Below are 17,191 nucleotides of genomic sequence, written 5' to 3' on the forward strand. Positions count from 1 at the left end.
TTCTAGGAAACAACACTTGCTTGCTTTTCTCCCTGTATGATTCGTTACTCCTAAGTCTCCTTTCCTGATTTGTCTTCATTTCCCTAACCTCTTAATGTTGGAGGGCCTCAGAGTTCAGTACTTGGACTTCTCTTTTCCAAAACCACTACCTTGGACATCATCTTTTGTAGCACCAAAATAATTAAAATCTGTATATAAAAAGGAACTATATGCAGTTTTTCTAAATCACACAGAAACAAATTAAAGTGGTTAAGATTTCCGTTCTAATTCTGTAGCTGTTTCTAGTCATGTACGTAGGGGACAGGGACATTCATGTCAAATTTTCCAGAAACCGTGTATCACGTCTTATGTTTCCTGTCATGATAACATGTAATAAAGAATTCAGGGCTTCCCTGGTGGCGCAGTGGTTACGAATCTGCCTGCCAATGCAGGGGACACAGGTTTGAGCCCTGGTCCAGGAAGATCCCACATGCCGCGGAGCAACTAAGCCCGTGCACTACAACTACTGAGCCTGCTTTCTGGAGCCCGCGAGCCACAACTACTGAGCCTGCGTACTGCAACTACTGAAGCCCGTGTGCCTAGAGCCCGTGCTCCGCAACAAGAGAAGCCACCGCAATAAGAAGCCTGTGCACCGCAACGAAGAGCAGCCCCCGCTCGCAACTAAAGAAAGCCCGCGTGCAGCAACGAAGACCTAATGCAGCCAAAAAATATTTATATATACATACATACATACATTAAAAAAAAAAATTCAGTAGCTCACTTGTGATTATTCTGATTTAAATTGTTTCAATATACATTTAAGAAGTCATATTTATAATTGCATATTTTTTATTATAGGAGCAATTTACAGCGATGAGAGATTTGTATATGAAGAATGGCCAAGGGTTTGCACTAGTATATTCTATTACAGCTCAGTCCACATTTAATGACTTACAAGACCTGAGGGAACAGATTTTACGGGTTAAGGACACAGAAGATGTAAGTATTTCTCTCTATATATAGCATACTGCCATCTCTCTATGGCCAAATAAAAAGTGTCCATTTTCTCTATCAGTAGAGGATTTAGAGGGTATTTACCATGCGCCTAAGAGCCCTGGTGACCAAAAACGTTTTTAAGCTTTCTAAATTTACCTACAGATAATATGCTGAGATGATTAGAAAAGAAGGACACGTATGTAAAGTTCTTCTTTCTCTACTGCACTTATGACCTACATGGTGCTATGTGGGTCATAAGTGGAGTGGAGAAAGAAGAATCAAAGAGTACTTGGTAGAAGAAGGGGGACTCCAGTTGGGCTTGGAAAGTTGGTAGTTATGTCAGAAACAGTGTTCAGAGAACATTATTAAGAACTGTAATGCTGTGTTCCTATTTCTAAAATTCTGTTGGTACAGTTTTTACTTAGTTTTTTCCTTTGAATTATGTTAAAGATTTTAATTAACTTACATTTTTATATATTTTTTTGTTTTTGTTTTAGAATTCTTTTTTTAATGTTAATTTTTTATTGTGGTAAAATATACTGTTTTAGAATTCTTGTCTTATTTGATGAATAGCATCATTGTTGTTTTGCCTTTTTGCAAAGATTAAATGTATATTTTACGTTTGTCTCAGTTTTGAGCTACAGAAAGTTCCTTTTTCAAAAGTTGTATAAATTAAGATATAAAATTTCATTTGTACCTTCTTTTCTGTTTTTGTGTGTTCTCTCTCATTATTAATGGGAACATAGGCACCTGCTTAAGACCTCAACTTTGGGTAATACTGTAGGCGGGAGGAATTTGCACCATATGACTCATGACCAACCATAACCTAATGAATAGTTCTCTTTCTTCCCATGACTAATTCATCTAAGAGAGTTCTCTTTTCATAGGCAATTACATGCAAATCACTGAATTCTGGTAATGTTAATCTCTTTATCCCATGTAATAAACTAAAGATTGAGTTGTAGATTAAGACATAGCTACTCAGTGGCTGTATTTTTATTCTTTTCCTTAATATCTCACCTAAGCTAGTCTTCAGATCTAGATGTCAGTTGTAGAAGTAAAACTTATTAACGTGTTGGTCTTGCCACTACTATTGGCATTTTTTGGTCCTGTGAGATGAGGCACTTAAAACACACCAAGACAATGAGTATTGCAGGAGGTTCCTTTTCCTTCAGATTTTTCTACTTGGAATTCAGCCATTAGCATTAGTCCACCTGAGCATTTTGGGATTATAGTCTTAAAATAATTTAGCAGATCAGTGTTGTAGAATCTTGTCCATATTTTTTCTGTCTCTTCCCCCTCCATTTTCCCCCCAACACACGTACATACACCTTTTTTTAAGCACTTGATGAAGATTATAGTCCTAGCTAACACATTTCAGTTGGTGGCTGGTAGTTGCTTACTTATAAAAGGCTGAGTAACAAGTATGTTAGGGCTTATTATATGATTTTTTCCTTCTCGCAGGTTCCAATGATTTTGGTTGGTAATAAATGTGACCTGGAAGATGAGCGAGTAGTTGGCAAAGAACAGGGTCAGAATTTAGCAAGACAGTGGTGTAACTGTGCCTTTTTAGAATCTTCTGCAAAGTCGAAGATCAACGTTAATGAGGTAAACTACAGCTGCTAGGCAGCACAAATAAGTGCCTTTTTAGTTTCCTTTCTTTCAAGTTAACAGCCAAAAACATTTTTTAAAAAAGAAAAAGTGGTGTTCTTTTAAGTAGTCTTTATCTATCAATTTATGGAAAACACTAAGTAATTCCTAGAAACCTTATTCCTTCTCTTATATGAAATCACTTTGTTGGCTGTGATGAGGACACTTATATTTACCTTGTTGACAAAAGAGGTGGTTTAAGTTAAAGAACATGTTTTTTAAAGTCCTGCTAAGCCTCTAAATGATAAGCCAGAAAGTGGTGTGTGAAAATTGTCACATCACCCTTGTATTATAACAATTACCTATACAGATGTGTGTAAAAAGGTTGTAAAGTCAAGTAGAAAAATAAAAAAATCAAAGTAGTTACTGTAATGAACTTATGTTGTACAGAAAGATATCATGGAATTTGGTGTTTTGAGTCCTGCTTCCCTTTGGTGCATGACTCAAAGGGAAGAATCTGTGAGTGTGGATGGATACAGAACTATGATTCACTCGGTCTTTTAGGCCTGATAACAGCAGGTGCACAAGGCTTTTTTTGTCCGTGACTTAACTACTCCACTATCCTGAGAACATAGCTGGGGACAGGAATGCTTAACAAGTAAGCTTGCCTGCCTGGATGTAAAGGGCCAATAGTTTACTGGATCCCTAAAAGATTAGTGCAATCCCCAACTGCAACCACTACATCCAAGCAAAATCTTAAGAGGTTCCTTTGCTTTTTGTTAATTTTAACATAAGCCTTTTTTTTTTCTTAAAAAAAAAAGCAGAATAGGCTTCTTTCCTTTCCCAGTAGTACAGAAGTCTTCATTTGCCAGTGTGCTTGCCATTTGTAGCATCACAGGTAATCAGTCAGAGTTCAGCACACTTACAACATAGATGAGAGTTAAGACTGGTTTAGGTTATCAGAGTCCTCTGGTGTGTTTTTGCTTATGATTCCTCTCTGGCCTTTGGTTCTTTTGGTCACTTTTCATTCACTGATATTATGGTTGTAGACTATTATTTGACTTTTTAAATGACCAAATTACTTTAAACGTGTGGCACGAAGAAAATTTAAGGTTGTGGGACTTCGCTGGTGGCGAGGTGGTTAAGAACCCGCCGGCCAATGCAGGGGACACGGGTTTGAGCCCCAGTCCGGGAAGATCCCACATGCCGCGGAGCAGCTGAGCCCACGCGCCCACGCCCTAGAGCCCGTGCTCCACAGCAAAGAGAAGCCACCGCAATGAGAAACCCGCGCACCACAATGAAGACCCAACGCAGCCATAAATAAATAAATAAGTTTTACAAATAATAAGTCAAAGCTTGTCTTTCAGATAAAACCAGTTTTAATAAATACATAAAAATAAGAAATTCATAAATTTTATTTATTCAGCAAATATTCATTGTGTTCCTATGTTCCACTGTGTTAGGCACCAGGGTAACAGTCATTTAGACAGAGACTATTCTTGCCCTCAAGAAGTTTACATCCTAATGGGGAACAAGTCCTGCTGAGATCTTCAGCAACAGTTATTTGTAATTCACTGCCAAGTAAATGAAAGGAAGTATGAAATGCTTCTAGTTTCAACTTTCTCTGTTGTGGAATTACAGTTTCATAGATGTTATCCTGAAAAACATGGCTGATCATAAAATGTTGATTTTTGGTTTAGTCTCCCCCACACCACCACCAAAAAAGAAAAGAGAGAGAACGTTAAGGTAAAACACATAAACACATGAGGTAAAACAATGAGCTTGGCTAGGGGAGTAGTAGTGCACGGTCACCATCTGCAGGATGATTGGCCTTAGAGATACAGTTCCTGCTGTCCTGTGATCACCCTCACTGGTACCCGACCACCAAGTTCATAGGACTCGGCCGAGGTTGAGTTGGGCCAGGGTCCAGTGAGCACAGTGGACCGGAGGTATTCCTTACCTTTCAAGCATTACCTGTTTGTGGGAACTTACATGCTACTAGATCTCCCTCCTCTGGGTTTCAGTTTCCCATGCAGCAGAGGTGCTTTTTCACAGTAGTCTCGTTGAAATCAACCGTTGACATGAAGGTTTATAAAACAAAAACAGAAAAAAAATACAACAAAATGAAATACATTAGCTACTTAAGGTTCTTTACTCTTTTGGAAAACATACAAACTTTATGCTAGAAATTCTTGAGAGTGTAATAACTTCTTTCTTTTAATATTTCTCTCTTGATAGCCTAATAATCCAACTATGGAGTTTTGGGGGTAGTTAATAGTTCCTCAGACAGCTAATGCCTTGAAAATGTGTGTGTGATTTCTGAGTGCCTGAAAATAGAGAGATCATACTTACACATGATTGAACTCTTGGACTCAAGTTTGAAATCATACAGGGACATCCTGCTTAACTAAATTGCCCTCTAATTCTCTACTATCTATATCAGAGAATATATAATTTTTTTAAAAAAAACTCTTGGGACTTCGCTGGAGGTCCAGTGGGTAAGACTCCATTCTCCCAATGCAGGGGGCTCAGGTTTGATTCCTGGTCGGGGAACTAGATCCCGCATGCACGCCGCAAGTAAGAAGTCTGCATGCCTCAACTTAAAAAAAAAAAAAAAGGTCCCGCATGCTGCAACGAAGATCCCACGTGCCACAGCTAAGACACGGCACAGCCAAAATAAATAAATAAGTAAAAATAAATAAAGATTTTTTTTAAAAACTCATCATTTTTGTTGTGTTTTGAAAGTAGTACATAGTTGTATCAGAATCACATCAGTCTTAATCAAGAATTAATTGTTCTTTGCTGATGCTGGAATAATAATTGGAATCAAAACATCCCAATTAAGGAGTGATAGAGAGATTGAGAAATTATTCTGTGTTCCTTTTAGATTTTTCTGTAGTTCAGAAGGATGAGGAAGAACCTAGACTGAGGGCTTTCAGCATATCTAACCAAATAACTATAGTTCGAACTTGCCCTCATCATTGCTGCTGTGAGGTAGGCACCGTTTGCCAAGGAAATCCTTAAGGGTAATACCACAAAACCAGTTACCATTTTGTTTAGTACCAGAAACCCATGGCTACCATGAAGAAACATGCTGTTTTGATTAATTTACTATTTTAGTTTATCCTTTTGTTATTTTTCACTTATAGATTATGCACTGAGGCTGGGGAACTAATGAGATTTTGTTTATGGCTTATGAACATTAAGTTCTTGAAGGGCTTTGGAGCTGTGAAACAGAAACTACCATTTTGTTCATAAACTCTTAAGTTTTCAACTTTCTTAGAAATAAGATAATAGAATTAAATGGTTGAAAGAAAATGGGAGAGTGGGTAGGATGGACCAGAAAGAAAAGAATATAAATGAATCAATAGCTTTGGGATAAATCTGTTTATCCCAAAGGCGGGTAAATGAAGGGGTCCCCCCTTCAACAATTAATTTAGGCTTGTAATCTTAGGACCATTATTTTTTAACTTGAAGTATAGTTTGCTGTACAATATTATATGTTATAGGTATACAGTGTAGTGATTCATAATTTTTAAAGGTTTTACTCCATTTATAGTTATTATAAAATATTGGTTATATTCCCCATGTTGCTATTCCCCATATATTCCCCATATATCGTTGTAGCTTATTTTATACCTAATAGTTTGTACCTCTTAACCCCTACCCCTATATTGCCCCTTCCCCCTTCCTCTCCCCACTGGTAACCACTAGTTTGTTCTTTGTATCTGTGAGTCTGCTTCTTTTTTGTTATATTCACTAGTTTGTTGTATTTTTTAGATTGCACATATAAATGATATCACACAATATTTGTCTTTGTCTGACTTATTTCACTTAGCATAATGCCTTCTAAGTCCATCCATGTTGCTGCAAATGGCAAAATTTCGTTCTTTATAGCAGAGTAGTATTCCATTGTATATATACACCACATCTTCTTTATTCATTCATCTGTTGATGGACACTTCCATATCTTGGCAGTTGCAAATAATGCTGCTATGAACATTGGGGTGCATGTATCTTTTTAAAAAATATTTATTTATTCACTTCTTTACTTACTTACTTACTTTGGCTGCGCCAGGTCTTAGTTGTGGCACTAGGGATCTTTTTTTTTAGTTGCGTCATGCGGACCTCTTAGTTGCAGCATGCGTGTGGGATCTAGTTCCTGACTAGGGATCGAACCCAGGCCCCCTGAATTGGGAGCATGGAGTGTTACCCACTGGACCACCAGGGAAGTCCCATGGGGTGCATGTGTCTTTTCAAATTAGTGTTTTGGGGTTTTTTTGGATATATACCCAGGAGTGGAATTGCTGGGTCATCTGGTAGCTCTATTTTTCGTTTTCTTGAGAAACCTCCATACTGTTTTCCACAGTGGCTGCACCAATTTACATTCCCACCAACAGTGTAGGAGGGTTCCCTTTTCTTCACATCTTCATCAACATTTGTTATTTGTGTTCTTTTTGATAATTGCCATTCTAACAGGTGTGAGGTGATATCTCATTGTGGTTTTGATTTGCATTTCCCTGATGATGAGCGATGTTGAGCATCTTTTTATGTGCCTGTTGGCCATCTGCATTTCTTCTTTGGAAAAATATACATTTGGCAAAATATTACTAACTGGTGAATATGGGTGAAGAAAATACATAAGTTCTTGGTACCTGCAACTTTTCTGTAAGTTTGAACTTTTTTAAAAATAAAGCAAGTATAAAGATATAAGTGAAGCATTAACTGTTCTCTTAATAATTAGGTTTTTGAAGCATCAAAGATTCCACTTCACTATCTTGTTTTTTTCACTACTAATTCTTTTTACTAATTTGTTATTGAATATCTCTAAGAGCAAGTGTATTTCCCTCATTGTAAGTAGGTAAGTTGTGCTTTACCCTGACTGAAAATCAGCTGAGGCTTCTTAGAAACCTGCTGTTTCTAAGAAGCAGCAAAATACAAAGCAGCAAAATACAGATCCAAGAGCAGAATAATATTTCACAGAATCAAGATTGTTTTGTGGAACAAGGTCTCAAATATTGGTTAAATAAGTACTTTTTCTTGTTTTTATTTAGATATTTTATGACCTGGTCAGACAGATAAATAGAAAAACACCAGTGGAAAAGAAGAAGCCTAAAAAGAAATCATGTCTGCTGCTTTAGACCCACAATAAGCAGCAGCTCTGAGCCAGGTAAGATGCTAAAAGCAGAGCAGATACCTTTCTCATCCTCTTATTTGGGGCTTTCCCCAACATTAACCACTTCCCATTTCACCTCTTAGGGTATTTCCAGGCTTCTGTAATTTGTAAATGTTTTATATAACTTATAGATATGTTCATCTACTGGATAATTTGTCTTTTTCTCCATGAGATTCTAAGCTGTCTGAGGGAGGGCAAGGATCATGTCTGTTTTACTCACCAGTACATCCCCAGTGCCTGGTACAGAATGGGTGTCCAAACAATAGTGGTTCAATGAATAGAAAGCCTTCCAAGGTCACACCGAAATTCAAGCTGAATTGAAGTGGAACAGTGGTTTATCTGAAAATAAATTTTCTTTTTTGATGAAATATTTCAAAGTGAGCACACATATATATCAGTAATAGTCATTCCTTCTCAGATGTAATCCCAGCCCTGATTCCTGACACAATGGATTAGTTTTGCCTCTCTGAACTTAACAGAAACAAAAACACTTAATGTGTTATTTTATGTGTGGCTTCTTTCACTCAAAAATGTTTTTGAGAATAATCCTTGTTGCATACAGCAGTAGTTTATTTTTATTGTATGACTATACTAGCAATATATTTATGTATTCTGCTGTTGATGGACATTTGGGTTCTTTCCAGGAACAAGTATGGTGCCTGTGCACTTTCTATTTTTTCTTTTTCTTTTTTTTTTTTTTTTGAGATGATCATATGGTTTTTATTCTTCAATTTGTTAATATGGTGTATCACATTGATTTATTTGCATATATTGAAGAATCCTTGCATCCCTGGGATATATCCCACTTGATCCTGGTGTATGATCCTTTTAATGTGCTGTTGGATTCTGTTTGCTAGTATTTTGTTGAGGATTTTTGCATCTATATTCATCATTGATATTGGTCTGTAATTTTCTCTTTTTGTAGTATCTTTGTCTGGTTTTGGTATCAGGGTGATGGTGGCCTCATAGAATGGGTTTGGGAGTGTGCCTTCCTCTGCAATGTTTTGGGAGAGTTTGAGAAGGATGGTTGTTAGCTCTTCTTTAAATGTTTGATAGAATTCCCCAGTGAAGCCATATGGTCCTGAGCTTTTGTTTGTTGGAATTTTTTTTTTTTCTTTTTTTTTTGCACGGTACGCGGGCCTCTCACTGTTGTGGCCTCTCCCGTTGCAGAGCACAGGCTCCGGACACGCAGGCTCAGAAGCCATGGCTCACGGGCCTAGCCGCTCCACGGCATGTGGGATCTTCCTGGACCGGGGCACGAACCCGTATCCCCTGCATCGGCAGGCGGACTCTCAACCACTGTGCCACCAGGGAAGCCCTTGTTGGAATATTTTTAATCACAGTTTCAATTTCACTACTTCTGATTGGTCTGTTCATATTTTCTATTGCTTTCTAAGAATTTGTCCATTTCTTCCAGGTTGTCCATTTTATTGGCATAGAGTTGCTTGTAGTAAGTAGTCCCTTAGGATGCTTTGTATTTCTGTGGTGTCTGTTGTAACTTCTTTTTCATTTCTAAGTTTATTGACTTGAGTCCTCTCCCTCTTTTTCTTGATGAGTCTGGCTAATGGCTTATCAATTTTGTTTATCTTCTCAGAGAACCAGCTTTTAGTTTTATTGATCTTTGCTATTTTTTTCTTTGTTTCTATTTCATTTATTTCTGCTCTGAATCTTTATGATTTCTTTCCTTCTGCTAACTTTGGGTTATGTTTGTTCTTCTTTCTCTAGTTCCTTTAGATGTAAGGTTAGATAGGTGTAAGGTAAGATTGTTTATTTGAGACTCCTCTTGTTTCTTGAGGTAGGCTTGTATAGCTATAAACTTCCCTCTTAGAACTGCTTTTGCTGCATCCCATAGGTTTTGGATCGTCGTATTTTCATTATCATTTGTTTCTAGGTATATTTTGATTTCCTCTTTGATTTCTTCAGTGATCTCTTGGTTATTTAGTAACGTATTGTTTAGCCTCCGTGTGTTTGTATTTTTTACGTTTTTTTCCCTGTAATTGATTTCTAATCTCATAGTGTTGTGGTCAGAAAAGATGCTTGATATGATTTCAATTTTCTTAAATTTACTGAGGCTTGATTTTGTGAGCCAAGATGTGATCTATCCTGGAGAATGTTCCATGCACACTTGAGAAGAAAGTGTAATCTGCTGTTTTGGAATGGAATGTCCTATAAATATCAATTAAATCTATCTGGTCTGTTGTGTCATTTAAAGCTTCTGTTTCCTTATTAATTTTCTGTTTGAATGATCTGTCCATTGGTGTAAGTGAGGTGTTAAAAGTCCCCCACTATTATTGTGTTACTGTCAATTTCCTCTTTTATAGCTGTTAGCAGTTGCCTTATGTATTGAGGTGCTCTATGTTGGGTGCATATATATTTATAATTGTTATAGATTCTTCTTGGATTGATCCCTTGATCATTATGTAGTGTCCGTCCTTGTCTCTTGTAACATTCTTTATTTTAAAGTCTATTGTATCTGATAATGAGTGTTGCTACTCCAGCTTTCTTTTGATTTCCATTTGCATGGAATATCTTTTTCCATTCCCTCACTTTCAGTCCCTAGGTCTGAAGTGGGTCTCTTGTAGACAGCATATATATGGGTCTTGTTTTTGTATCCATTCAGCAAGCTTGTGTCTTTTGGCTGGAGCATTTAATCCATTCACGTTTAAGGTAATTTTCAATATGTATGTTCCTATGACCATTTTCTTAATTGCTTTGGGTTTGTTTTTGTAGGTCCTTTTCTTCTCTTGTGTTTCCCACTTACAGAAGTTCCTTTAGCATTTGTTGTAGAGCTGGTTTGGTGGTGCTGAATTCTCTTAGCTTTTGCTTGTCGGTAAAGCTTTTGATTTCTCTATCGAATTTGAATGAGATCCTTGCCGGGTAGAGTAATCTTGGTTGTAGGTTCTTCCCTTTCATCACTTTAAGTATATCATGCCACTCCCTTCTGGCTTGTAGAGTTTCTGCTGAGAAATTACCTGTTAACTTTATGGGAGTTCCCTTGTATGTTATTTGTCATTTTTGCCCTGCTGCTTTCAATAATTTCTCTTTGTCTTTAATTTTTGCCAATTAGATTACTGTGTGTCTCGTCATGTTTCTCCTTGGGTTTATCCTGTATGGGAGTCGCTGTGCTTTCTGGACTTGGTTGGCTATTTCCTTTCCCATGTTAGGGAAGTTTTTGACTATAATCTCTTCAAATATTTTCTCTGGTCCTTTCTCTCTCTCTTCTCCTTCTGGGACCCCTCCCTATAAAGCGAATGTTGTTGCGTTTAATGTTGTCCCAGAGGCCTCTTAGGCTGTCTTCATTTCTTTTCATTCTTTTTTCTTTATTCTGTTCCACAGCAGTGAATTCCACCATTCTCTCTTCCAGGCACTTACCGTTCTTCTGCCTCAGTTATTGATTCCTTCTAGTGTAGTTTTCGTTTCAGTTATTGTATTGTTCGTCTGTTTGTTCTTTAATTCTTCTAGGTCTTTGTTAAACATTTCTTGCATCTTCTCGATCTTTGCCTCCGTTCTTTTTCTGAGGTCCTGGATCATCTTCACTATCATTATTCTGAATTCTTTTTCTGGAAGGTTGCCTATAGATACTGCTAAGAAATTTTTCCAAGTAGTTGTACCAGTTTACACACCTACTAGCAGTTTACGAGTTACACATCCTCCCCAAATTTGGTATTGTCAGTCTTTGTAACTTGAGCCATTCTGCTGGATGTGTGTTGGTATGTCAGTGTAGTTTTAGAAGTCATTTCCTCTCAGGTGTGGGTTGACGTCTTTCAAATGTTTCTTCTGTAGGTCTGTAGGTAGTAGTCAACTTTAAGTACCACTTAAGTTTTCATTAAGTGAACCCATTGGAGAGAAATTAGTGGCCGCATTGAAGCTGCCTATCGCTGCCTATCACGTAAGCAACCAGGCCATGTGGGACCATTTGTTTTCCCTTAATTATATATTTAAATCCCCTGAACAGTTTTTACTTATGTTCATCAACTCTGTAAACATTACCATAAAAGAATACTTTCATGGAGTGGATTTATGATGTAATTTGATGCTAATTATGGGACTGTTACTAAACTGGGTCCGCTTAGAGGAGAGTTGGTTGTGCTAAAACTCTTGTAGGTCTCTTGGGTCTGTTTAGTAGATTACATCTTCTGGAGCATCAAATTAACTAATATGTGCTTCCTTAGAGATATGAATGAAACTCTCTTAGGGGAAACAACTGAGTAATTGTACCCCTTTTTGAAATGAAGTAGAGGGAAAATAGAAAGGAGTAAAGGTCACAGATTGCCTCTGGATAGTGAGATTTTGGAAAAACAGCTTCTGGCCAAATGCTTGCTTAGGCTTTTAGTGAAATCTTGAGTCAGTAACTATAAATCATCAGCTCCTTGAAGGTGATTATTGTTAAAGTTGATAGTATTTGTGTTTCTTTAGGTAAGGGTACAAAGGTAGAAAAAAATGAGAACTCCAGTTCCTGTTCTGAAATGTATTTAACTCTTCTACAGTTAGTTGTCTGGCTTTTTTTTTTGGGCTGCTTTGCTTCTTCGTTGCTGTGCATGGGCTTTCTCTAGTTGCGGCGAGCGGGGGCTACTCTTCGTTGTGGTGTGCAGGCCTCTCATTGTGGTGGCTTCTCTTGTTGTGGCGCGTGGGCTTCAGTAGTTGTGGCACATGGGCTCAGTAGTTGTGGCGCACCGGCTCTAGAGTGCGGGGCTCAGTAGTTGTGGCGCACAGGCTTCGTTGCTCCATGGCATGTAGGATCTTCCCGGACCAGGGCTTGAACCCGTGTCCCCTGCATTGACAGGCGGATTCTTAACCAGTGCACTACCAGGGAAGCCCCTGACTGGCTCATTTTTATCATTATCTTAGCTGACCCTCGTTTAATGTCCAGTTCTCAGAAAATGTCCTTTTAGCTTATGTCTAAAGGAAGAGGTGCCGTCTCCTGGCCTATTGGGCAGATTCATTCACGTACACCCTACAGTGTACTACTATGAGTGTTACCTTAGAGGAAAGAAATCTTGACCTAAATCTAGAAATAAGACTTTCATCCTGGTTGCATAAATTCTTAGGCTCTGATAGGTAATTCAGCTTACAATATATTTAATGTTACCTGAGATCTCTGTGCATATTTGATAATACCAAATAACAGGTCACTTAGTAATCAGAATACTTTGCAGAGCATTTTGCTGTGATTATAGACTTGAAGTGCTATGTTGATCCCATTTAAGAAGTACTGAGATATGGAATAAATTTAAATAGCCACTATAAATGGTTTTAGTAAGGGTATGTGAACCTTAAGGGCAGCTTACCTAGCCCTAGCCGTTAGGCAAAATCATACTGAAGCGTGTTAGTCTCTTTCTAATATGTCCTACTTTTTTAAACTGAGGAAAGAAATTCATCTTCAGGAAATTATTCCTTTAACCTAATTCTTTTCTGCTGAGCAGTAAACCTAACTGAGTCTTCTGCCCTTGAAAATGGGCATCAGCTCTTTCTGTATCATTTCTTCTTGTCCTAGCCTGAATTGGAATAGGTAACCCTAGTATAAATAATCATAAAATGGTTGAATAAAGAATTTCCATTGGGAAGTTGATGCAGGCATGAGTTGTTTCCTTAGTGGAAAAGGAACCTTTAAAAATAAGATGATACTGGGGTAGAAATGAAATAATCACTGTTTTCCTCTTTACAGACAGGACTGCCAGATATATTGTGAACCACTAAGTACAATAAAACTATTTTTTAAACATTTTTAAAGGGAGTTTAAAATAGCCTTGTTACTATATATGTTTAATATAATTTAGTTATCTAATAATGATCAGCCAAAATCATTATTTCTCTCTGTATTATTATGTATCTACTTATTTACTATCATCTTCTGACATCAAGGTTAACCATATATATCAGTATATATATATCTGTATCTATTCAATGTTCTAGATTACAGGAATGAAGAACTGTTGCCTAATTGGAAAGTGCCAGCATTCCAGACTTCAAAAAATAAATCTGAAGAGGCTTCTCCTGTTTTATATATTATGTGAAGAGTTTAGATCTTATATTGGTTTGCACAAGTTCCCTGGAGAAAAGAATTGCTCTGTGTATATCTCTTGGAAAATAAGACAATAGTATTTCTCCTTTGCAATAGCAGTTATAACAGATGTGAAAATAAATATACTTGACTCTAATATGATTATACAAAAGAGCATGGATGCATTTCAAATGTTAGATATTGCTACTATAATCAAATGATTTCATATTGACCTTTTTATCATGTTTCCTCCCTGTCAAGCACTAAAAAGTTGAACCATTATACTTTATATCTGTAATGATATAGATTATGAAAATTTCCCCTCAGACTCATTGCAGCAGATAACTTTTTTGAGTCATTGACTTCATTTTATATTTAAAAAATTATGAAATATCATTCTGTCATTATATTCTAATTAAAATTGTTTGTGCATAATGCTTTGGAAAAATGGGTCTTTTATAGAGAAAAAAACTGGGATAACTGATTTCTATGGCTTTCAAAGCTAAAATATATAATATACTAAACCACCTCTAATATTGCTTCTTGTGTTTTACTGTCAGATTAAATTACAGCTTTTATGGATGATTAAATTTTAGTACATTTTCATTTGGTTTGTGTGTTTTTGTTATTGTTTATAGATTTAAGGCCTTTATTTTATAATGATCACATTGTTTTAAATGCAGCAGTAGCTCCTTCCTGGCTGGTACCTGCAGAACACTTGGCTTTAAACCCCTAAGTAAATGGTGATTTCTCTACAAACAGACCTCGCACTTTCTGTTCTATATATATTTATTCCTATTATACAGTAAAATACATCAGACTACATACAATAGTTTTGTATATTCTCTCTTGATCTTAAAGATTGTATCTTATTGAATAAAATATCCCACTGTGTATTATTTTTATATGTAAAAAGATAAGTTTAATACTGTATCAGGGTTTAACTTTTACTACTTCAAATCTTCCACAGGTTGTAATTTCAAGGGAATCATTTTGCCATTGTTAATTTGTTGAGTATAAGTCCACCAATGAAATGTTATGTAAATATTTTCAAGTTTGCTTTATAATAGATCGAAGAATCTAAGAGAAGTGGGTAAAAGTGAAAAAGCATATAAAGGATGTGTCAGTTGCTTTTTCTTCAACTGTGTATGAAGTAGTATAGTGGTAGTCATATGGAAAAGATTGCTAAGTTAAATTTTTAGCTGGCTATATAGTGGTGCTTTTCCTTTCCTTCCCAGTTTTTTTTTCTGTTTTTTACAAAAAGTGGGGCTTAAGTAGGACATGGACCTAGGGTGATATGACTTATGTACACCATAGAGGTAGAGCAGAACAGCTTGTTAGCCACTTAAGTGCTAGAGAAGGAAAGAAACAAGCTTAGGAAACCCTGTGCCTTGTCCCTGAATGTTGAGGAGGAAACCAGTCCTAGAAAGTCTAAATCATTGCTCAGGGATCTAGATGCTGTCTCGTTGCAACTAGGTGTGAAGTAGTGTTCATGCCTTGTTGAGACTTCCTAGGAGTGTGGTCAGCCCCATCAGTTACTAAATTGAAATTTAAAGATCAGATTTCAAATGTAATCTCTGACCAACCTGAGAAAATGTTAAAATATTGTAAAAAGAAAATTTGGAAATTGTATTCTTTTAAGTTTCTAATAAACTTAGTTACCTAATACTTACCTTCTACTGATTCAGTTATACCTATGTCTGGGACTGAGGGGCCAAAAATCTCATAAATGCAATAAATTAAAAAAAAAAATAAGTGAAGCATTAGGGCCGGTCTGTCCAGGTCAGTGTAGCATATTTTAAGGTCCTCTAAAGTCATTCTGCTTTGAAACTCACCTCTCAAACATTCCTTTGGACTTAAAATCATAGATAACCATCTCATAAGCGAGCAAACATTTCTAAATATTACCTGTTACATAGATTGTGTCGTTATTTGCCAGATTAAGTAGGAATTATTTTAAATAAGAAGAACTCCCAAGTTACAGTCTGCTTGACTAGGAGCATAACTCGATGTCCTCTGTTTTAGGACATGGTAGGAAAAGACGACAGGTATTGGATTTCTTTGTTACATCTTACACAGTCTACTTGGGATAAAGGTAGAACTGTGAAGAAAAATGCCCTTGTGGCACACAGTAGTGTGCAGAGCAGGACCAGCTGAATTCAGAGACATGCATTGTTATCTCAAAGAAGTCTGCCATTGCTGAGCAAGATGGAAAGGTATCCTGTCAGAAGGTGAGATAGGTGTGCTTTTATATTGTCCCTATGTGAAGTCCTTAGTCTTGGTTCCAGAGGGGAGGGTGCCTGAAAATACGATATATTTTTATAGCAGAAAAATCAAAAAGTCCTCAAGGATATTATATGAATCTCATATGGTGAATATTGAAGAACTGACGCCGTATCAGTATTTATGGCTATTTAAAGTATATTAACTTTGGTTATATGAGTAATATCTACTTTAAAGGAGGCTTGATGTCACAGTCGGTAGTTTGCTTTTTTCCACTAGAATACGAACAACTTTAATGGCTTCATAGTGTCCCCAAACAATCTTAGTTTTGGAAACTAAGTTAATACATAATCTATAATTTTACCCTCCACCAGGGGGAGCTTCAGTATCAGTTAACACTTATACCATTGAATTAAAAGTAGATATTCAAGCCATCTATTCTATAAATACTGTGTGCCTCACAAAGAGGTGTGAAGGCCCTCCCTCAAGAGTTTGCAGTTTAATTGGGCAGAGAAGATATAAGAAATTCGTCAGAGATATGAATAGCATTGTAATTCATTGAACTGTGGCCACAGGGCAAATTCTCTTAGGAATGTTTAGAGAGAGATGGATATTGGTGTGTTTTTCTCTTCCCTACAACTTTGAACGAACCTGTATTTGGCAGCTTGGTTTGCCATCATAGCCGGCTGCCTTTTACTCCTTGGTGAAACCGTGTGCATCTTTGGAGTTAGAATGTACTTGGAAAAAGTCAATCCTTGGGAAGATACTGATCTTTATTACCAACTTTATGAACATAGGTTACTTGGTCTGAGGCTGTTTTTCTCCACATATGAACATTCTGCATTTTCTGGACCTGCCCAGTTTCAAATAGTTTGCCTCATTATCCTCATAGGTACACATATATTTGTCAGTTCACGTATCCGATTTTTGTTTTCAGCACTGAGGGACAGAAAGATACAAAGATTACCTCAGTATTTTCCTTTGTAAGCAATCATAGTAGAATGTTAGAGGGCGTAAAATACACTCATAAATATGTGTGTAGTGAAACCAAAGTGTGAAGAAATTGTCAGGTATTCGGAGGAGGAAAATAACTTGTAAAATAACCTTTTGTTTTGTTTGGGTCTTGTACTTATTTAAGGTGCTACTTAAATGTGTGTTAAAATAGCCCCTCTTGACTCAGCTCCAAACTTAAAAGGGCAGAGTGGTTTGGGTGCTTGTCCAGGATC

At 36.9% G+C, this 17,191-nt stretch overlaps 1 protein-coding gene across 3 annotated transcripts in view; it reads left to right on the forward strand.

Annotated features, from left to right (window-relative positions):
- RAP1A (RAP1A, member of RAS oncogene family) overlaps positions 1-16,901 on the forward strand; it is a 68,020-nt gene extending 51,119 nt beyond the window's left edge. For 2 of the 3 annotated variants that reach the window (XM_027091155.1, XM_027091156.1), the window contains exons 5-8: positions 838-978; positions 2,440-2,583; positions 7,620-7,735; positions 13,655-15,410. In XM_027091155.1, the coding sequence (XP_026946956.1) occupies positions 838-978; positions 2,440-2,583; positions 7,620-7,706 (372 nt within the window). In that variant the 3' untranslated portion in view covers positions 7,707-7,735; positions 13,655-15,410. Of the gene's footprint in view, positions 1-837; positions 979-2,439; positions 2,584-7,619; positions 7,736-13,654 lie in introns of all 3 variants that reach the window. The other variant, XM_027091157.1, reaches the window with a different exon arrangement.
- Positions 16,902-17,191: the final 290 nt, after the last annotated feature.

This window comes from Aethalodelphis obliquidens, unplaced genomic scaffold (genome assembly GCF_003676395.1).
Source record: "Aethalodelphis obliquidens isolate GAN/ISIS:26980383/991018 unplaced genomic scaffold, ASM367639v1 scaffold70, whole genome shotgun sequence".
Lineage (NCBI taxonomy): Eukaryota > Metazoa > Chordata > Mammalia > Artiodactyla > Delphinidae > Aethalodelphis > Aethalodelphis obliquidens.